The sequence below is a fragment of the Numida meleagris genome, chromosome 4, assembly GCF_002078875.1.
Source record: "Numida meleagris isolate 19003 breed g44 Domestic line chromosome 4, NumMel1.0, whole genome shotgun sequence".
In the NCBI taxonomy this organism is placed as follows: Eukaryota; Metazoa; Chordata; class Aves; order Galliformes; family Numididae; genus Numida; species Numida meleagris.
Window position 1 is genome coordinate 74,378,344 of NC_034412.1, and position 23,767 is coordinate 74,402,110.

The 23,767-nt window shown below is 35.9% G+C and overlaps 1 protein-coding gene across 6 annotated transcripts in view; it reads left to right on the plus strand.

Moving 5' to 3' along the window:
* ATP8A1 (ATPase phospholipid transporting 8A1) overlaps window positions 1–22,155 on the plus strand; it is a 95,585-nt gene extending 73,430 nt beyond the window's left edge. For all 6 annotated transcript variants that reach the window (XM_021394113.1, XM_021394112.1, XM_021394114.1 and 3 more), the window contains 6 exons: window positions 1,812–1,868; window positions 2,320–2,427; window positions 11,453–11,541; window positions 11,970–12,062; window positions 16,833–16,924; window positions 17,595–22,155. In XM_021394113.1, coding sequence (XP_021249788.1) covers window positions 1,812–1,868; window positions 2,320–2,427; window positions 11,453–11,541; window positions 11,970–12,062; window positions 16,833–16,924; window positions 17,595–17,692 — 537 coding nt within the window. In that variant the 3' untranslated portion in view covers window positions 17,693–22,155. The remainder of the gene's footprint in view (window positions 1–1,811; window positions 1,869–2,319; window positions 2,428–11,452; window positions 11,542–11,969; window positions 12,063–16,832; window positions 16,925–17,594) is intronic.

Consider the following 23,767-nt stretch of genomic DNA (forward strand, 5'->3'; position numbering starts at 1 on the left):
AAATCTTGGGAGGGGTGGGAGTTGCAATTGCTATATTCCTATCCTTGCACAGAAATTCAAGGAGATCTCAAGTAATCTTGAAGATATGAGAGACTTTCAGTTTGGGGTTGCAGAACAATGTAATGTGAAGAGGGAATTTATTCACACAGTCATTATCTCCTTCTACAGCAGCCTTCAGTGTTTGTGCATGGTGTGCATGTTCAGTAGAATGAGACTTCTTAAACTGATCCTAAAGAAGGGTAATTTCTGCTCTTATGACAGATTCAAAAATAACACGCAAGTGTAACAATGACAAATATTTTTCTCCATAATTCATTTTTTCATGCATTCAAATACAGCCCCATGACTGGATAGACTAAGTAAATTATAACACTCATCACAATCCTTAATTTTCTTCTAATGAGATTTCACACAGTTTTTAAATAGTGAAATTGTGACACTGTTTTTTTTAATCCTTATTAATGGAGCAGTAGTTGAAATAAGATACTCCAGAATTAAAAGCATAAACTTGTAGGTAGGGTGAAAGCTTTCTAGTAAGATTTTGTATCCTTATGTGCTCCAGACACAATGCAAGACTTGTCAAATATATTTAAGTAGTTATTAGACTTATTTCTGTAAATTTCAATGGAAAGAGATAAACGGTTTTATTGACTACTCATTGCTGTTGGATTGTAAATTTTTAGCTATTGCTCATTTCTAAATTAAAATGGAACATGTCTTACAGGAGAATAACATTATGTGTTCAGGGATTGCTCCATTAAAAAGTCAAAATAAGAAAAGACAAAAAATGAGAAGAAGGAAAATGACATAAGACTGATTCAATGTGTTATTTTGTATGCAGAACATAACTCTTGGACTGTTAGCATTGGCTCTGGCTTTTTAGGGTTTGGTGAAGGTGACTCTTGAACTAACAAAGTACTACTGAATTGAACAAACTTCTAAAATTTAGACTAATGTGACCGTAAACAATTGCAGGTTTTCAGCCAAGTATCTGTATCTTTAAAATCTCTCTATGTAGAAAGTTGTGGTCATCCTCTCAATAGCTAAAGGGTGTCGATGATCTCTTACTGACTGCAGTGAACTACAGTTATAATACTTCTCACACACCTCTCTGTTGACCAAAATAATGTGGAAAGAGAAGCTAGCATCTCAGTTAAAGGCAAACTTCCAGCATTCTAGGAGGCAAGGAAAATGTTTAAGATTCCTAATATAAAACAAGAGTATTCCAGATAGAATACATGAAGATTATAATTTGAAGCTAATAATCCTCAATACTTTATTACTTGCTCATTAATTGAATTTATTTTTAAAGCTTGTAGTCTCATTTTACTTGGTCATTTCAAATGGACACTTAAACTTCAGATCTAAACTCAACGCTTGCAGAAGAAGTAAAGTACAGCTAGCAACAGTCTAAAATAATTTTATTTTGGAGCTGCTGAGAGTTCTACGTTTTTGGAGCATGTTCTATTAAGTCGTAAGGGCCATTCCCTAGCTTCTGCAGGTCTGTGGAAGTGATTGTATTTTGTTTTGCTAACTTCTATTGCATTGATACATTGAAACCTGTTGCATAGGCTCGTTGAAACACAGTACTTTGATGAATATTATTAAAGAAATATCATTTAAATTGAACAGATTGATTATCCTTTCTCTTATCTCATTTGTGCAAATAAACATAAAGTGCAGAAATATTAAAACGTCTTGTTCTATGTTCTCCTGAAAGATTAACCAAATAAATAAATTCTGTATGTGTTTAGCAAGATTGTCATCTTAAATAAGAATCCCCCCCTCTCCCTCTTTCTCTCTTCTTAAAGTTTGTGGTTCTAACTGTGTGTTTGAAGGCTGGATTGGAGACCTCATATTGGACTTTGGTAAGCAAATGTTTTTGTCCCATTCTCAAGTAGACTACAAAGTATGATGAATGAATAATTATTTTTTTCTTATTATATTATGGCTACAGTTTTCTGGATATCCCTATAGTATCAACTTAAATTGTGGTAACTGTGTGGAAAGACAGAAAATACATATATAAAAAAAAAAAAAAACAAAAACAAACAGTTAATAGTGAAAAGGAGGACATTGGAGTAAGGCTTAAAATCATCCTAGAAAAATCGAATGACTGAACTGTTTGTAACTGAGCTTAAATTGGGTGCTGAAAATATAATCTTGTTTTAAGAAGCTAAAGTAGCTGTTATATTAATACTAGGCATGGAAATGTTTATATATCAGGTATATCAGAAATGCATCATAAACAGTAAGTAGCAAAGATCTTTTTTGTGTCATAATACATCTGTGATGACTGTTTTGTGTTTGTTTTAACAGTTCAGCCATATAGCCATCTGGGGCAGCATAGCACTCTGGGTAGTGTTTTTTGGAATCTACTCTTCTTTATGGCCAGTCATTCCTATGGCACCTGATATGTCAGGAGAGGTAAAGTATATTTTAACTAATCTCCAAATGTGTACAAAGAATAGTGTTTCAGGTTTTAGTTCCGGCCTAATCTGTTCTGGATGTTTGCTTCTTATTATACCTTCAATGTGGAAGTCATGTTTATTCAGAACAGAATGAAATTTTACTCTTCAGAAAGAGAACCTCAGCTAACATGCTGTGATTATGTTGTCTAGCAAGGAAGAGTTGACGAGTAAGCTGTATCACAGATACTTGGTAACATTTACCTTTCTAAAAAGATCATAGAGTCATAGAATAATAGAATCCTTCGAGTTGGAAGGCACCTCTGAAGGCCATCTAGTCCAACTCCCCTGCAGTGAACAGGGACACCGCAGCTAGATCAGGTTGCCCAGAGCCTTATCCAGCCTCTCCTTGAAAGCTTCCGGGGAGGGGGCATTGACCATATCCATAGGCAGCCTGTTCTGGTGGCTCACCACCTCACTGTAAAAGATCTTTTCCTTATATCCAACCTAAACCTATCCTCTTTAAGCTTGAAACCATTGCCCCTTGTTCTGTCACCACAGACTCTGCTAAAGAGTCTGTCTCCTTCTTTCCTGTAGTTCCCCTGTAGTACTGAAAGATTGCTATCAAGTCACCTCACAGCCTTCTCTTCTCCAGGCTGAGAAGTCCCAGTTCTTTCAGCCTGTCCTCACAGGAGAGACGTTCCATTCCGTGGATCATTCTTGTGGCCCTTCTCTGGACACACTCCAACAGGTCTATGTCTCTCCTGTACTGAGGACTCTACATATGGATGCAGTACTCCAGGTGAAGCGTCACCAGTGCAGAGTAAGGGGCAGGATTACCTCCTTTGCCCTGCTGGCGACACTTCTTTTCATGCAGCCCTGGATACAGTTGCCTTTCTGGGCTGCAGGGGCCCATTGCTGGCTCATGTCCAGCTTCCCATTCACCATTACCCCCCAGGTCTTTTTTGGCAGGACTGTGCTCAATCCTTTCATCCCCTAGCTTGTGTTGGTAATGAGAGTTGCCTTGACCTAGGTTTGGATTTGTTGAACCTCATGAGGTTTACCTGGGCCCACTGCTGAAGCCTGTCTAGGTTCCTCTGAATGGGATCTTGACCCTCTGGTGTGTCAACTGTACCCCACAGCTTGGTGTCATCAGCAAACTTGCTGAAGGTGCACTCCACCCCACTGTTGATGTCACTGATGAAGATATTAAAGAGTATCGGCCCCCGCACTGACTTCTGGGGGACACCACTTGTCACAGATCTCCATCCAGACATTGAGCCATTGACTGCCACTCTCTGGACTCAATGCTGCAGCCAGTTCTTCGTCCATCAAACAGTCCACCCATCATATCCATATATTTCCAGTTTGGAGAGAAGGATGTTGTGGGGTACCATGTCAAAGCCCATACTGAAGTCGATATAGATGACATCAGTGGCTCTTCCCTTGTCCATTGATGCAGTGACACCATCATAGAAGGCCACTAGGTTGGTCAAGCAGGATTTGCCCTTGGTGAGGCCATGATGGTTCTTCTGTATCACCTCTCTGCCTTCCATGTGCCTTAGCATAACTTCCAGGAGGATCTGCTCTATGATCTTCCCTGGCACAGAGGTGAGACTGATGGATCAGTAGTTCCTAGGGTCATCCTTTTTACCCTTTTTAAGAATGGGTATGATGTTACCTTTATTCCAGTCTTAACCAAATTCAGAACTCAAAATTACAGCACTTACTTGGCTGGAGATTTTTGCTACATAGGTAGTACATGTACATTGCTTAAAGCTGTCTTTGAAACTCTAGTATACCTCAGAAATTTGAGTTGCTGTAACATTGCATGAGCAGCTGATCATCATGCACACGTGTACTTTTCAGTTAGTGTTCTGCTTGGAATGTATTATTGTATTGTTTCTTTGATCTTTTGAGAGTAATTATTGGTTTCTCTTTTATTATTATCCTATTTGTGTAAACTTATTGTGACTACTGCAAACAGGATTAAATCCGCAAAAGATACACAATTGCTGCTTGTCCCTAATGGAACTTCAGTCCCAAATTCTCAAAACCATTCATTTCTAAAAAAATCTGAAGCTTAGTATTAATTCTACAGACACTAATATCTGTTTCTGAGCATGGCTGTTGGGAATAAGAAGGTGAGAATACCTGTTTGTTTCAGAAGGATACTCCTCTGATTGTTCTCAAAGCACATCAACAAAATCAAGCTATACACAAGTAGGGGGGTAGGTGCTTTTAACTTTGCTTCTTTTTAATTCAGCAATTTAAAAACACCTGCACATTGTGGGAAACATAGCGAATATCCCTGCCTTGCTTAACGTTAAATCAGACCCATAAATCTCACCTCCCACGTAAGCTGTTTTCCCATAACTAGTATATAGTCATTTATGTAAGTACTAAATTACAGTGGAAAACACAAGGAGTTGACTTAAGTACCTGTTAAGTACTTGGGCACCAAAGAAAGAGAATGAAATGTATATAATTTCCTGCTGTTTTTCCTCTCTATTATAATCTCTAACATTCCAATATATAGGTAGATTTTATGTTAACTTGTTGCCTCCATTACTCAGAAAAATTATGTACATTATTCTAAATAAAGTAATTAAAGCTATCATACCTAAGCATTTTTCTTCATATACACTATATTTTTAGAAGAAATTTTAGAATATATCTGGAATTTGTGAAGCGTGATTTTGATTTATTTGGTTTTTTGTTTTCTTTTTTACGTTGTGTGGTTGTTCTTCAAGACAGAAGAATGGCTGTAGCAATGAGAACAATGTAGGCAGCAGGATGTGTTGCACTTGGTATGACATAAAGGTGGCTACTTCACAGTTGAAATAGCTGAATATTTTACTTAACACATATTCAGTCTCTGACGTTTTGAGCAAAAGATGTCATTGAAAGAAATATATTTTCTACAAACTTTGCAAAATAGTTGCTCTTAAAGTGAGGTTTCTGTCAGTGAAAAGTAAATACTCTTACATTTTGAATTCCATGTGACACCAAAGTAATATGACTTACCCAAATTCACTTATTTAATGTGATAAAAATGTATCTGTGGTTGAAATATATCTAGTTATTTCATCAGTAGGAGTTTGTGGTTTTGCTTATGTAGATATAAGTAGCATTAGATGCGCACAGTTATTGGAGGGGTTGCTTTTTGCTTCTGTTTTTTCCAAAAATGTAGCTAGCAGCCTGTAACATCTGAATGGTCTCTTAATCTTCTTGTAGACCTTAAGTGCTCATTTTAAAAACTCCTCTAGCTTTTTAACCTGTATTCTTTATGGACAAAGACAGTCCTGTTGACAAATACGGTGCCTCAGGTGGGAGCCCACATTTTTGTATGCTATCCTGGAAGCCTCCAGGGCAGAGTTCACTGGGTTTTGCTGAAGCAAGTCAAGGCCTCTCATAAGTATTCAAACTAAAAGATTCACAGCTGTGAAACATACTGTGGTGTGGCAGAAACAAATGCACATGGACATCCCTACTTTTCTATGCAAATGCTGCTTGTCTTATTCCTTCAGATGTATGAGTTGGACTTGAAGACCTGCACTATCCAGATACATTTGGCAAAACTTAAAGGAACAAGCTGACTTGTGTTTCAGTAGATTTTTTTTGTCTTTTTTGCCTCAGCCTCGTCAGACAAAACATGCTGAAGGGAACATCTGATTTTTTTGTTGCTTTTTTTTTTTACACATTTTGTACAATTTATAGGCTTAGGTATAGAAACTGCTTATTTTTTCCAGTATTAACTCAGTGGCCAAAAACTGCTGACACCAACCTGTGTCCAAAATCTTTGTTTAGTTTCACAGTGCTCTGACTTTACCTGATCTGAAACTGGAAAGCCATTTCATTTGGAAAAAGGTGCCACTGCAGACTACGAAAAGAACATTTTCATTGTAGATCTGAGTAAGCCAACTGTGTGAATCTCTTCTACAATGTTGGAATTTTCTTTAACATAGAACATTAGCAAAGAGAATAAGTGGAGTGTACAGTCAGTATGTTTTCAAGCACACCTACAGTGTTTTCTCATTTTAAAACCACATGTATTTTGCATAAGTAACTAAAAGTAAATTGCAGATCTCTTCTTATTCGATGAGATATTTACTTTGTATAAACTCTTCCGTACACAGAAAACTGTTCTCTGATGCTGAACAAAATGCATCTCCAATCTGTCATCCAATGGACTAGCAGGAGAAATTTTGTTTTCCTGTTTTGCCATACTGTGCAGTACAGCACCTGAAAGAAAGAAATGATGCTGCAATTAAGTTGTTCTGTATTTTTGTCTGTGTAATCTTCTTGCAATAACTGTCCATTAACTGATGAAGTTTCTGTAGCTTACATCACCTAATCGGAGTAACTACTCAAATGTGTGTCAGTAGACTCTAATGCTGGTAGAACCTTTCCATTAAAGTGATAAAAATGCTAAATTTCTATGCTAGTATAAGTTATTTTTCTTATACAAATATGAGTGTGATTCAAGTTGAAAACATAACTGGGAGGGGAACATGAACAACTTGATGTCTGTTTTACACTCATGCAGATCCTGACTCAATACTGTTTTATGCTCTTGAGTTTTTAGGGGGAGTTCTTTTCTTTGTATACCTATCTGATTAATAACATAGCTAAAAATTATAAAATTTACTGAAATAAGAAGTATGATACTAAGATTAAAAGGAAAAGTTCAGTATCTGCAGAACTTTTGAATTTATGTTTATACTCTAGATGTGCACTGTAAAGTTCTCCAGAACCCCATTTTTCAGAACAGTAATCATTGGTTTGTATCTGTCTTCCTTCCTATACTGTATGACCCTCTTGTTTATGGAAATAAAATTTGTTTTGCATGCATGTTTTTAGGGAGAACAATATTGCTTTATAAAAAAGCTCAATGATTTATTGAAGATTTTTTCTAAATGAATCAGAATTCATCTCATATCTCCATTTTAGTATTACTTTCCTGATACTTAATATATTTTATTTTATTCAGGTCTTTAAACAAGAAGCTTGCTTTTTATTTTTTACTCTTGGAACCTGAAAGTAAGGAATTTTTGTAAGGGATTTTTCTTTTCCAATTTATCAATAATGTCTCCATTTAATTCCCTTTAAGTGGTCTCTGTTTTGAGTCTTAATACCTACACAATTTAGTTATAGTAAGTCTGTAGTACTAGATATTTGTTAGCCAGTTATTGCCGTTCCTATATATATATTGTATTTTACCATTGTGGACTTCTTTGGTGGCTTGTTGTTGATGCTGGGTTTTTTTTAGAGGTTACATACCTTTTGAGATAATCTAGACTGCCATAAAATACAAGGAGAGAATTAAGTATCTATAAATGTACACACAAAGGAAGAATGAACAAACACTCCTAAGCTAGTCTTGCGGATGTGTAGTAAGGTTCATCCTTGTATTTCATCCTTTTCTGGGCTCAAGTGTCTTACTGTGGTCAGATGAATGCTAATCTGATGATTCACAAACCTGTATTGCTCTACTGACTTCATTGATGTTTATATTCTGTAATGTCATCACAGAAATGCTTCTTGAAGCTTTAGGATTTATAGTGAGCTGTATGTATTTATTACTTAAAATGTTATTTATTGTATGTGTCGATATAACTGGGACCATATTTCATCCCTCTGAGGGATGCCTTTTCCCCTTTGTACCTATCTGCTGTGAGGAAAATCCATGGTCCTGCAATAGCCTAGTAGTGTCCTTAGCTGAAGAAAATCAGAGAAACAAACTAGGGGAAAAAGTGACAGCAGGCATTGTAGTCATTTTTCTCATCTCATAGGGGAATCTTTCAAGTAAAAATTTCTGGATTCTGCCTGCAAATATCTAGTTATCTGCTTCTTAATTGCCCACTACTTTGTTTTACCTTTGAATGTATTTTCAAAAAAATGGGGGGACTGCTTTTTAATTCACCTAATAACCAAAGTTCCTACTTAATAGGTCCTATGAGATTTTTTTTTTAAACTGCAAAGAGCAAAGAAGCACTGCAGGCATGGCTAGAGCTCCTTGTAGAGATTTGCTGCACTGAGAGTTAATCACAAATCTGTTTTAGTATTATAGTGCAAAGTACTTTGACACGTATGTAGAGAAACGCATAACTAAAACTAATGAAGTTGTCTCTAAAGGCAGTTGAGAAGAAAAAGAGTTGATTTGAACTGCTTGAACCAAATGTTATTGGTGTTGAAGAGATGCTATTTTAATAGATTTGTGGTTTTTAGGGAGAGGATATGTACATAGATGGTAGATGAAATAAACTAAAGCAAGGATGTTCTTTTCATCCTTTTTACTTTTAGAAGGCCATCGTTTTTTAAATCTTTAATAGCTGTTTCAGAAGAACATTTCGTAGTGAAAGGAAAGGAAATATTTTTTTGTTCATTTTGGCATTAATTTCCTAATAGTACACATCCCTTAAAACATTTTGCCTCCAGGATTTCTAATCTAGGAATGATTTTCAGACCATTTTTTTCTTTTAAAATGTAAGTGTGTATGTAGCACTTAGTAAGCAATGTTGATTCATTTTAGAAAGTCCTAATATTGAGCATGAGCTGTGCAGACGACAAATTATTTATCTTCCCTGCAGGATTTGTTAGTTCTACAATAAACTAGGCTTTCCAGCTCTCATTTTGGATTACTTCTGAATTCCCCTGGGAGCCACTTTTGTGGCAGATTCCATTTGGTTTCACAAGGCCTAAAGGGGGAAAACTTGGCATAGACCACAAATCTCTCACATTAGGAACAATTTGTAAACCACGAACAGAGGCAGCCAGAGTCCGGCCCCAGAACAGGCTGCTCCTGTTAGTGCCATTGTCTGGAAAGGATTGGTTTGCCATTTCCCAGATGACCTGCCTATGTGTAGAGAGATGTGAAAAGTTAGAGACAAAAATGTTTTCTACAGAGTGAGGGGGGAGCTTTCTTGTACAGAAAGGAAGGAAATACCTCTGTGGGATTTTATTTTTCCCCTCTTCATCCAAAAAATACAAAGAGGCCCTCTGTCTTTAACGCGAATGTCGGCTTTAAATCTTTTAGGTTTGGATTAACTCTGTAAAAGAAAAAAAATCTGACAGGCTTTCAAATATGACGCAGAAAAACTTTTTTTTTTTCCCTCAATTCATGTTGTTCATTTGTAAAGCCAAAGGCTGGATGGACTGAATAGTAGGCGCCAGTTGTTCCTTCATTCATAGTTAGCATTACAATGGTCAGAATTAACATCCTAAGACCTACATTATCACTTTTGCTGTTTCACCAGTGAACATTTAATACGGGGTGGCTAATGCAAGGACGGCTCTTAGTTGTGTCCTATAAATTAAAAAATGTTATTAATAATAGGAGGAACAGTTGTAATTACTTCAAGTTGTGGTGTTTTCTGCTTTTTTTTTTAATAGGAAACTGTTATTCTGTCTAATATATATTTAATTATAAAAGATCTTGTAAAATGTAGTTATAATACACATTTCCTATTAGCTGTTTTCTTAGGAAATTAGTATTTAATCACTTATGTCAAAAGTCATGTTTTGCTTACAAATGGACTGCACAAATACATTTTCTTCACATCCTGATGGAAAAGAAAATCTTTTTTCTTCCTCCCATTGAAACTGTGAATTGGTTTGGGTTTTTTGAACCTGTCATTGATCAGTATTTATACCTTTGCCAACAACCATTGGCAAAAATAATTACTAAAATCTCAGGGCAGTATCTACATCCTTTTAACATAGCTGTCAAAAGTTTGCCAGGTTTTCAGTTCAAATACAGTCTAATGCTTTTCAGGGAATCGTTCAAAATTTGGATACAAAAATGAGGTGAATAGGAGTTTTTGCCTATATGAAAATGAGATTTTTTTCTGAAAATAATTCAGTTTAGGTTTTACACATGTAACATATCAAGTATAACTCATAAAATATTCAGGGATGTGCATTCAGAAGTTGGACTTCAGCTACTGCAAGCTACCTACGTTGTTCTGCTTATTGACACTAGTAAAGTTTTTTTTTATTTTAGGTACTGAAGTTTAGCTTTTCAAAGGAATTAGTCTCCAACTAAAGATACTCTTTGAAATCCTTGTATGCTTGTGTAGCAACGTTATTTTCAATCCCTATGCAATCTAATTTCATTACGAAGATATCTTAATACTGGCTGCAAAATAATCTTCCAGTAATATGCTTTGTTAATTCCTTGCATCCATAATATTATTAATGTAAATACTTAAGCATGTACTTACAAGGGTAGATTAAAGATTTTCTTATGAAGTCCATACATTCTGGAACTTGTTTTGTTTTTAGTTTTAGTATGTTAATAGACAAGTTACAGAGAGAAGAAAATCCTATGCATTAATAGAGGAATGTGTATAAGAATGGAAACACAGCAGAGAGCAGTAACATATTTTGCAAGTATTTCACCATGTATTAACATGCTCATTTAACGCTATGTTACATACCTACATAATTATGTAATTAGTTGTTAGTTCTCTTTAAACAGTTTGTGAATAGGAGCCTGTAGCAGTGTGGGAATAGTGGTAGGGTGAGTTCTACTGGAGATAGCTCAACTTCAGTCTGAGTTGTAGTGCAAAATGACTGTAGCAGCATCCAGTATCCATAGCAAGGGTCAGTAATCATTATAGCTGGTAGGGTTGCTTGCAAATGAGAGATTGTGCTCATAATGTATTGACAAAGATGGGGGATGGGCTTGAGGGGGGTCACTAAATCTGATTTTAATGGAAATAGCTACCATCAGTGTAGTAATATAGAGCGGGGATGTGGAGGGGTAGATTCCCCTTCTCTAAAAGAGCTAAGCAGCATGATCTTTTTACCAGCATCTTAATATGAATTAGTGCTTACTGTCTACTGCACTTCTATGGCAGGTCAAGGGATTTTAGAAATATGTTAAAAGTTACGTTTTACATAAACATTCTAGAATGGTTCATTTAAACTTGATTTTCATTGTCTCAACCAAGTCACTGATATTTCTGTTTGTTGTTTTTTGTTTGTTCGTTTGTTTTTCTAGTTCATAACATCATCATGTCTTGTGCTTTCTTCTCCAGGCAGCTATGATGTTCAGCTCTGGAGTGTTTTGGATGGGACTTCTATGTATTCCCATGACAGCTTTGCTTTTTGATGTAGTGTACAAAGTGTGAGTACAAAAATACTGCTGTCTGTGGGAAAAGTACTGAATTTTACGCGTTCTTAATTACAACAATAGCATGTTCTAATTACAACAGTAGGAAAAGCAAATAGGGATCGGCTCTGTTGATTTTATAAAATTATTTTTCAGCTTGTTTTTAAAAACCTGGTATCTTGTCCAGTCTCAGATACCTGGTTATAATTGTTATGAGTATTTTAAATGCTCCAATAATTGTAATGCCTGTTTCTTGTGTCTAATTTACAAGAACAGATGGTGAAATATTTAGACTTGCTTTATCGTGTTTCTTCTTTTAAAGCTTAATTTTAAGTTACCTGGGAAAATGGATTTGTATATTGAATGCTCATGTAAGTGTTAAAATAATGTGATCTTTTGCTTTCAAAAACAGTAAATCTGGCAGTATTTTGTATTACTTACAGAGTAAAAAGAGCTACTTTTAAGACACTGGTAGATGAAGTTCAGGAGTTGGAAGCAAAGTCTGAGGATCCTGGGGCAGTTGTACATGGCAAGAGGTACTGTAAAAATCTACAAATCAATGTCTTTTGCATAATATTAAAGTTAGTAATAATAATGATGCTTCAACTTCATACATGTATCAAAGACAAATGATTGCTTTCCAAAACCATGCAACTAAATAGAGTGAAAAGCATTCTGTGTAGGTATCTGTATTCTGTGCAGATATCTGTAGAAAGGTTTTGGGTCTACTCAGCCTGGTTTTCCATGTACTTAGATGATAAAATTTTAATCCTGTTGCTTTAACGATCAAAGCAAGGAGAGTTTAAACCTGCATTATTCAGTACTATAGTTACAAATCGGGCTTGAGCATTTAAAAAAAAAAAATTAATAAAATAAAAGCATCCTTGGTAACATAGGAAAAAACAACAAAATCTGTCCAGGACCTGTTGAAATTAAGTAGAGCAAACTAGCACTGTATCTAATGCTAGTTGAGGGCAAACAAATTTGACTAGATTTTATGAGGTAAGAAATAACTTGAACTCGACACTCCACAATTCTCCTATTACATCCTCCTTTGTGTGTCAGGCAGATTTGAAAAGGGAGAAGGTCAAACTGAGAAATTGAACAATTTTCATATGTAAACTTAGTGTGTGCTTAGTGAAATACTTGCATCTTTTTAACTCTTGCTTAACTTGTAACCAGGACTTGCTGAAAGGGACTGAGAGATGACAAAGTACACTCCTCCCACTACCCACTTCCAATTCATTAGTGCCATTTGGCTGAACTGGAACTTTCTTTCTTTGTCTTCATTTTCATAACTTCTGTGAAGTTCAACAAAAGCCAAAGAAGTTGATATTTGATTTTCCTGTTCTTTTTCCATTTTTGACTGCTGTTTTCTTTAATATCTTCATGGCAAAGGGCTAAACTAAGAAGGTTTTGCAGGAAGGGTAAGAAGGTTTTGTATGTGTGTCAGGAGACCATAAAAATGCAAGGAACTTTTATCATAGTTGCAATTTCAGGAAGCACCTTCTGTTCATAAAGATAATTAGTTTTCATGTCTGTTTTAATCTTATTGTATCTCTTCTCCAATAGTTTGGGAATCAACTTACTAGAATTTACCCAGCTGAGACTAAATGACATCGGATACAAAGATGATGACCAACATTTATAATGTGTGGAATATCTAAGCTGATTGTTTTGGATGCCTCTCTCCAGCTGCAAAGCTTTCTTAGGCAGCGTCAGGGCAGGATCTGCTTCCAAGTTAACTCATATATCAATGCGTTGAGCTGAGCCAGAAGCAGTATATGCTGTATGCACTTTCACAAGGAGTTGTAAAAGAATAAATTACAGAAAGGAAAGCAGGTGTTAGTACTAGGAAGTGCTGAAAGGGAGACATGTTTTAGCTGCAGAAGAAAGTAAGGTAATTTGTCTGTTCAGTGTTTTGTACTTTCATTACCAAGACTTCTCTCGTGTTCCCAGATTCAGCTATTTCAGTATGCTCAGGAGGCAGTATGCTCTTCCTTCATCCTCCAGAATTTCTCCTTCATCCATTCTTATTTAGATCAGAGGAACTTGGTGTTTTCACCAGTGGTTTTACAGTCATTATGTTACAATTAAGTAAATGGGAAGGCTTCACTAAGATTGTTCAGTTACCTGCCAAAATATCTTTATTCTCCACCGTCATTTTTGGGCCTGTGTTCTTTGAAGTGTATAAAAGCATCTGCCTCACATACAAATCGATGGATGTTAGACATCTTAGTGTCTTTTAAGGATTTACTTCCTCTGTGATTTTGGGGCGTTTGTTTTTAATTCAGGTAACAGAGACAAAACTTCACCCTTCATGGATAAAATATACTTCGTTAAGGAAATGCTTTGATGAAGTGACTTACTTGCATCTCTCTCCACATCCCATTAATCCCAAAGCATCACATTGGTGTCCCAGGACACGGGGCTCCATCTCCTTCTGTCTGTACTCACCGGGGTCACAGCACCTGAGCTGTGGCACCAAAGTGGAGCACAGCCTTTTACCAGGGTAACCTGTGCAGTGATCCTGACTGTGGGCATGATGGAGATGGGTAAATGGTTGGACTAGATTACCTGAGTGGTCTTTTCCAATCTTAGTGATTCTGTGATCTTCAGAAGCTTGATTGAACCATTGTGACAGTTTTTGAGTATCTGAGTCACAGAAGCCTGGATTAGTTACCAGTGCAGAGTAAATAGTTAAATTGGCAAGGAATGTCCTCAGCATCTGTTCTAAATATGCATGTCTGACTTCTCTATTCTGGAGTTTTAGTACTTCTTGTAAGAGACCATCAAGTTATTTTTGACAAACTTATTATATATTCTTTAGCACCAACTAATATTTCTTCCTAGTGTGCAAAAAACTCTGGAAGTACCTTTCTATATTATAATAGAAAAAGGGATTTTTTTCTCATAAAATGCCAAATAACCAGAAACAGCAATAGTAATACTTACCATAAAAATATTTCTATTACATAGACTAACAGTAGCACAAATAACAGCCCTAACTTTTGGAAATGTCTTTAGAGATATTTGCCACAAATGCTGCTTCATATAATAGTTGTTTTTCATTCAAGAAAGTTATTATTTTTAAACCAGCCATGATTGATCAGGAATACATGAAGAAGTAATATTTTTCCTGTAAATGTATATAACAAGTTCAAATATAGTTAATATTCAGCTTTTCCGTATAGGTACACATGATGAGTATAGTCATTTAGTTGCAATGATTGGTTAATTATGAAACTATGTTTTATTGACTTAGCATGTAGATTTTTTTAAGTATGTGTTTGAATGGCAACAGGATGATTCATAATAAAGAGTCTGCGCTCTTTCATCAAGTGTAGAAATAGAGTAGAATTTAATACCTGAATAGCTGGAAGCACTTTTGTTTTCCAAAATTACTTCCTACTTTATTTGTATTTTCTGTACCAGCAATCAGGTCTATGCAGTGGAAACTTCATTATACATAAACTAACAGATGTGCATACTTCATGTAAAACTTAAGGCAGTATTTTCAGTGCTTAGCACTTAGGCAGTCTGAATATTTCATTCTGGAACATGAGCAAGTGATAATGATGGTACTAAAATGCTAGAATAGGCCTACTGTGCTTTTAATAAAATAGTTTTGTATTAGAAAATAACACCTGTCAAAATAAAAAAAAATCACAGATTTTTTTCCATTTTCAGATAATATTAAGAAAGGTTTCTCAGATGTGCTGCAAAGGAGATGCAGATTGTACCTCTCTCAGAGTATTCGTATGGTCTTTCACCTCTTTGCCTTCCCGTCATATGTGAAAGCGTTCATTTATTCACCCCGTATATCTCCTTGTGGCTTAAACCTCATCTTTTATATCTTTATATCTTTATAAACCTCAACCTTTTATAATCTCATCACTTTATCAGTTCGTAGCTCCGAACTGAAAACAAAGGCACCTACACTGCCTAGTGGAGCAGTGAGGAGGAATTTTTTTTTTTTTAAAGGGCTACCTCATGAAAACATGGAAGGTAAAGTGTATCTCAGTACTCTAAATGTTCCTTTCTTGGGATTTAGGCTCAGCCAGCAGATGCTGACTGCATTCCTGCTGTTGGTACCTAATTCCTTTTTATAAAGAAGTCTCATTCCATCCAAAGCATGGCCACAGAAGCAGTTTAGCCCACCCATCCACTTACCCTGTAGATTTTGTGGTTAGCCTTACTCTATGGATGTGGGGGTGTAGGTTTATTTCTCTCTTCCCTCTTGCCAAGCTCTGACCTCCTGACATATGCTTTAACCACCGGATCGCAGGGAAACAGAAAAGGGAGGCAGACCACTAGTCTCTCCAGTTTATGCCAGTGGTTCAGAGTCCTATAGAAAAATGGAGTCCTTAAAGAAGAAATAATAAGCATTTCTAATTTACAGGTTTGAATGCTACTCTAGTGAGGGAAGGAATCTAGTTACATTCCTCTCTCTTAGTCTGGTAGGTAGACTAGGAAGGTAGTCTGCTTACCTAATTGACAAATAGTAGTAAGGAGTAATTTGACTGGTCAAAACTCACTAGAGTTAGGTATGTGTAAATTCCTCATATTTACTACATCCTAACAGAGAGATAATTTTGATAATCTAGCAGAACTAACAAAATAATATCACTATATACTCAGAATAGATTTGAGCAAACTAATTTGTTTTTAGACCAGTTCACACTGGGAGGAACTGGATTTTCAAGCACTGGAAATGGGAAACATAAGCTCTAGTTCACAGTGAATATCAAATTCAGAGCAAGAAATTAGTGTTTTTGTTGTGATTTTTTTTTAATATAGTCTGTACATCTTCAGTATGTTATCAAAATTAACAACTTTCTGAGCCTGGTGTAACTTTCCCTTCATCTTCTCTCGTATTCCTGCTAGGGTACTGTTTCAGTAGAAGCTGAACCCTGCTTTCTGCAAGAAATATGGCCTGGCACTAATCAGCCCATGCTACTTCTAGAAAGCCAATGCCTTCCCTTTACACCACATGTTTCTAAAGGAGTCACGCTCAGATGTTTACAATATTGTTCATTTATTTGTATTGTCAGTGCATAACAGTACTTCAGACAGATGTTTTGCATGTACTGCAAGAAATAAAAAACAATACCAAGGATCTGGACCTCATAATCTGCCCTTGTGCAGGCTTTTAATCATCTGTTTAATAATTAATTCAGGCACAAATAGTAAACAAAGAAAAATGAACATTTTTCTTTTAATAATTAATTCCTGTTTAACAGACTCAAAGTATCAGAGATACAGTAATTAGTAAGGAAATTTTTTCACATTTGCTTTGTTTCTAGCTTAACTGAAAGAGCCCAACTACTGAAGAATGTTTTTAAGAAGAACCATGTGAACCTGTATCGCTCCGACTCTCTGCAGCAAAACTTGCTTCGTAAGTGTTCACTTAAAAAAAAAACAAACAAACAAACAAAAAAAAAAACACCACCACTAATATCCATGATAATGTAGAAGTAAAATTTGACCTTTCACTGCAGTTTTGTGTAGTAAAGATACAAGCTAATACTTGATGCAGTGGCTTTCAATACATCTAGCATGCACCTTTAAACTTCCTGCCTTTATTTTATATTACAGACTGATAGAACTGATTTTTAACATCTCAGCATTATCTTTAATAAATGAATTAGTTAATACATTTTCTTGAATTACAAGGAAATCTTAAAGTAAAATTTGTAAACTTTAAGCATCTTTAAATTGCTTTAATTGAATCTGCCTAATGAAAAGAAGACACATACAGAACGTAATTAAAAGATACCGTGTTTGTAAGAACTGACAATGTATGTGACCATATTCATGTTTGAATGTAAACTTAGGACAATGTATCCTTTGCCTGTGGTTAGGATTCTGTTCCTTCCTAAGATTTTGCACAGAGTTCTTTGCTTTTGTATAACTGCAAAATTAGGTAAGAATAGTGCTGGTTTTCTCCCTACACTTCACCTCTATTGACCTTTGTTAAGTTGCTTTCATTAAAGCTTTAAAATACTGAGGAATACATGAAATTTGTTAAAAATATAATTGGTTCCTGTTTTGTTTTGTGTCTACAGATGGCTATGCTTTCTCTCAAGATGAAAATGGAATTGTTTCCCAGTCTGAAGTAATACGAGCTTATGATACCACAAAACAAAGGCCTGAGGAATGGTGAAGGAACACAGCTCAATATTCAGGCCTTATAAGTTGCTTTTGTGAGACAGACTGCTAGATCTTTGCTGGGAGCTGCGACCATGGCCCAGTTATCAGCAATTTTAAGATCTGTGATGGTCTTATTCCATACAGTTTGGATTTGTGTATTCAGTAGACATAAGCACTGTGCAACTATACTGTAACACAACATCTCTAAATTTTTTACCAAGTATTCGCTTAGCCTTTGTAAACAGATTGGAATTTACCTTATATCTTGCCAGCTTGCTTATTTTACAATGAAGTTGAATCAATACTGATAATGTACTTGGAAGGTAACGGTCAGATTGCTAAACATACTTTACATTGACAGACCATTAGCATCTGTGAAGGTTTTTAAGTGGTAATGTATTTAAATACAGTTGATAACAAGCCTTTGATTTCAACAAGTGCTGAAAAAATAGTATCTTAATGGTGTTCACTCACCTTCTTTAAGAAAGATTTTGAGTCGAGATGTTTATAGTTGTTTGTGTCAAATTAGCCTAAAAACGCTTGCCAAAGAAGTTCCATAAATGTTTTCTGTTGTCAGAAATACTTAGAAAGGAAATGAACTCCAGTCCTGATCTCAGAACTGCATGCCTGAGTCTTTGCACTTGCGGAGAAGGATTTACAGCGCAGCAAGTCTAATTTGAGTGGCCTTGATGGCATTTGCTTTCAAAAGTGCAAGTATTGCACCCTTGGCCTTATAGAAGTTTTTCCCTTATTTTCATTTAGTAGTGCATATCTTGAAAATGGCTGCCCGCTTGTAAAATTGAGTACACGTTATTTTGTTCAAACTTTAAAGAATTGCTCTGCCTTACTTCCCCTATCAAATGTTAATTATTTTTGCAATTTGATTTGATAGTTGTATCTGCTTATACAATAGGTTAAGTAGAAAGTTTGTTAATTTATTTTTAAAAATTAATCACATTTTCAACATTTTTGTACTAAAATATTGCGTACATCGAAATATAGTGCAAAGCATGCCCTTCATTAGAGTGTGGCACGAACTGTTTTATTTGCGCTGAAGCTTCTTCCCATAAAGATGTGAAATAACATTTCAGCAGTCTCTTTAAAACATTGATCATGCAAAATACCTATACATGCACCTTTAATTAAAAACAGAGAGGAAGAGACTGCAGAAACAGATAAACCATGAGTGTATATTAATTTTTTTTTTTTAATTTAAAGAAGATGGAAGAGAAGAGGAGTTAAAAGTCTCTTAGTGACAACATGATGATAATAGTGTTTTTAGGTAGTTATAGTTGGTATTTCTCAGCTTGCCATTCAGTGGCGATCAGGTTTCAAACAACAAAAAGCTGCTTTTTTAAGCTCAGAATTTAGTTAAATCTTGTAGCATTTTAGTCTATGCTAATTCTGATTTTAAATGCCATCATAATTACATCTAGAATACATTTTTCCATAGAAACAGACGTTTTTATTTTTAATAAAACTTCAGTGCATTGTATAGAAATGATTCTTGTTTCTTTGAATGGAGATCAGCTAAACGGAAAAGCAGAACAATGACATCCGTAGTGATCTGCTAGATTAAGAATTTCCTCTTGCTCTCTAATTCAGCCAGTTTCAACTTACAAGTAACGGGCCATACATTTGCATCTCTTCTCTACTGTCCTCGATAAGTCTTAGAAAATCTTATAAAATCACTTACTAGAGGTGATTTCATCTCTCTGCCTTTCGTCTAACCAAACACTTAACGTGTTACTTCATTGCACTATCCCATTTTCTTGTGCTCCATTCCAAAAGAAGCTTACAAATGCAAATAAGAATCCCAATAACAGAAACGATATGAAAGTACATATTTTAGAAGGCGTATCAGTGGGAAGGCAGTCTGCATTACATATGCATGTTATGCAATGTCTTCCTCCCATTTTCTCGGAGTGATCTCTAAACAGAAGAGAAAACAAGACACAGGGACAAAGGGGACGTATCCCACTAGAAACAGTACTGCCAGTCAGTCATGCAGACAAGAACTGCCTTCAGAAAAGCCATTTCAGGCAGAGATAAATAGATGGATCAATATGGGAGGGGCAAATCACTTGACCTGAGGCAGGAAGAAAAAACTGGGGGGCACGGCCCTTTCCTGAAATGGGGATCCCTATTTTCTGTCATCGAAAGGACAATGGCCAACTTCAGAACATTTCTGAAATTAACCATGGTACTGTTTTTCTTTTATAAATGTCTCAATTCATAAGTTCTCTCTTTCTAACTTTTTATGATTTTTCTGCTCTAAGTGGTTTATTTACTGAGTTTGCAGAAATTATATGAGCACTATAAATTCATTGTAATATATTGTGAGAGAATTACAAGAGCAGTTATTCTTCATATTTAAAATGAAGTGTCGCCCCATTGTAACAGCTTGTTGAAAATGATGCACAGTATATCCCCAGTTTATCTGTATTAAAAAGTAACTGAAGCAGCTCTAAACCAGACTGTAATTTAAGTTCTTTAAGATAGTGTAATCTTGTCACTGTTTCATATTTACATCTTTACAGAATTCAAACTCCACCAAGAATGTCGTTCACTTTTATTCCAGTGTTTTTTCTCTATATTTTTTCCACATGCTGCATATTATGTTTTGTCTGGAATTAGTGGTAGGAAGATAACTGCTTCATAGAGATAGTAAAAAGAAAATGTGACAATTCTAACCATGATTTTTTACATTTGTATACAACTTCATTTTAAAATATAAGATCAGGCTACCGAGGTGTGTCCATTTTTTAAATCGGATCAAGTATACAGTATGCACTTTATTTTCCTGTTAAGTACACAGTAATATAATCTGTTACCGTCCGATTTGTTCATCCTATCTTTGTTAAAGTAAGGGGATTGAGCAGATGTTTGTTTAAAGAAAAAACAGTGTAGGCAAAAATGCTTGTAATAATGCATTTGTTCTCACTGTTTAACAATTCAAATTTGTCTTAAATACAGAATTCACATGGAATTTTCCATCTGTTTCATGTGCACTGTGTAATTACAAGTTAGTATTAAAAATTTACATCAGAAAGTTGAAGCAGTGCCACTTGGAAATCAGATATCTTATATAAATACTGTTGCTTAATTATTTTTAAATATATATAGATATATTAGTGATTCAAAAGAGTAACTGGAAACAATTTTAACAACATTGCTAATTTGTATTTGGAAACTTTTCTTGCCAATTCCTAATTTTACACTTATTTTTGCAAGGCAGTTTCAACAGATTTATACTTGATCATCATTCTATTTGTATAAGAAGATAAAATATTTTGAAACACTGAGAGATAGATGAAAATTCCTATACACCCACGTCCATTCATAAAATTCCCTGTGTCGCAGAGATGCGTGTAAAGTGTCCTAGGGCTTTCCATTACATTTAAACCCATCTAGAATGATTAGTAATTTGGAACATGTGTTAACTTTAAGGAGAGAAGTTTTTTTCCTGTTTCCTTCCATGTTGTGTAAAAGCACTTGTAGTTCTGATGAATTTGTCATTTCGTCTGCATGAGGTGATATTTTTTCAGTGTTCTGAGGCAATGCATGGTGGTTGCTCTGCCCTCATTTTTACTGCCTTTGTTAAAAGTCTCCTCATGGTATAGCCAGCAGCTAGCACTGTGTAAGCAAATGAGTTTGTCGATTCCACTTTCTTGGTACCGAATGTTTTCACTGGTAGCAAAACTCAACAAATGAGTTGCTCCTTCACCCCCCGCCCTCGCTCCCCCAGTTTGTTTGCTGTTAACCAATAGATCTTCATTAAACAAAGGAATATTTTAGCATTCCAAACCTGGTTCCTGCTTGTGCAAGCCGTTACTCACATAGGCTTCAACTGGGCTGCTTGTAAGTATGAGAGCTGCTCAGCTGAGTAACGACATGCGGAGTTGGGTGCATAGGAGGGTTGCTTCTTTCAGAGGACTGCTTAAATGAAAGCATTTCCGTAAATAGCGTGATTTGTAATTGCAAAGCTGTGACCAGAATAAGTTTTTTAAGTTATGTTTTATTGTGTTTCTTTATTGTAGAACTGAAGCCATAAATGCACTAATATTGTTGTTGTTGTTTTTTTTTACTTCAACTTAATTTTCCATTAAGACTTTCAGTGTTTGATATGTATGAACTGCTGCAGAAAGTGGTCGCTATGTACAAGCAAAATCTGCATTCGAGGTAACGTGAGGTTTTACAGCCCCGCTGAGCCATTACTGCTGAAACTGTTGTGGAAATTATGAAGCTGCATGAATGAAGACTTCTTGAATCAGTGTTTATGGTAGTTTCTCAGGTTTCGTTTTAACTGGATGTTAAATGCACTGTGTTTTATAGTTATTCTCTTTTAGTAATACGTTTGATTCTATGCAGTGTTACATGTCATTTAGCATTTGGTGAATGTGCATGTTTTGAACTGCAAATTTTAAATGTTTTGTCTTTTAATTGTTAAAAAAAATAAACTTTGCGATTAATGAAGGTGTTTTATTGAAGTGAATGGTTGCAAGTGCAAAGGGTTGCTTTCAAAGAAAAAAATGTATCTCCATCATTCTTGGTTTTTTATTCTTCTGAAATAGGATGTATCAGGAATGGCATTTCACAAGTACAGAAGACCACTTACGTTACTGTGGTAAGCTGGAAAAGTATAAAAAAAAGTAGTTTCTTTTCTTAAGTAGTTACTTTCAACTGTCTTACTTGGTTCTCATATGAAGTCCAGAAAGAGTTTCAAACAAACAAACAAAAAGAATATGTGAGTCTGCAATGTAATGATTTGCAGCCGAGCCCTAAGGTACTTCTGGTGGTGTTGCCCTTTCTGTACTGCATACTTCTCTTTCAAAATAGGGTAAAGCAGTAATAAGGAAATCTCACCTCATTTTTCAGACAACAGTGGTAATACTGTATCCTTTGACTACAATAGTAGTGGATACTTCAGTGTCCACCCACTGATCAGTACTGCCACACCTGATTGTGGTTTGGGTGTAGGTAGGTGACTGATTCTTTTTAGATGTTAGGCGATCAGTTTGGCTTGCAGATCTTGTATTCTGTCAGGTTAGGATCAATAATGGATGCACCTTCTATGCTGTTTCATGATGCCCTGTCCTAAATGGTAAAGCTGCTTTAAGGCAATTCCACCTTTTCTCTTATGCTGACAGCCGTAAGGCCACTGAAGTTACTCAGGTTATAATCCAGGTCATAACGATCCAGTCCTTACCCTCTTCTCTTATGGGAAATGTTAGTCATAAGCGAAATCATTTCACCCAGCTGACTTGTGCTACAGACCTGAATCCATCACAAGTCAGGTGGAGAGAAAGAAGAAAGAGGTGTTTCTTCCTGGCTCTGCTAGCAAAGACAGTGTATCATAGAATTACAGCCCCAGGATAACTGCAAATCAAAAACTTTGCCTGGATGCTCAGAGCAGCAGACCATTCCAAAGCAGTTCTGCTCAGAGCAGCCCTGCTCCAGCCTGCACAGTACATCACTGCACAGAAAAGCAGCGCCAAGAGCTGGCTCCAAATCTTTAACGTTACGATCAACCTTTAAATTAATAGTAGCAGCAAAATAATTTTGAAATCACTGTGTGTCATTTTATTATACTCCAGGGACAAGTAGCCCATCAGTGTACCTAGCCATTTGTCATACTGCATACCGTGTTTCAAATAAAATCCATTAGAAATTCCTGCAAGCACATGTAATGCTTTCCTTCAAATGTTGGAGGTCTGATACATTTTGGGGATATGTGCAGAAGAAACCCTTAGTACAGGAAGACAAAGGGCTGATCTAATTCGTGTCACTGTTACTCTTTGCCCACGGAAGGTTTGGGTTTCGGACATGCCATTGCAGCTAATCGCAGTCACAGCATTTTGTACAGAAGGTGCATGAATGACAGTAATCAGCTTACTCAGCATGGATAGTTTTGATTTATTCTTTAATTTTGATATACACTGTTGGTGTCAGTCCAGTAAAGGGAGTATGAAGTAGTTCCACTCTGACAAATGATATAAACCTCCTCTGCTAAAAAAAAATAAGCCTGGACGTTAAGTAAGTGCTGCCTAAATGTTCTTTTTCATTCAGGCCAACATCTTGCCCTCAG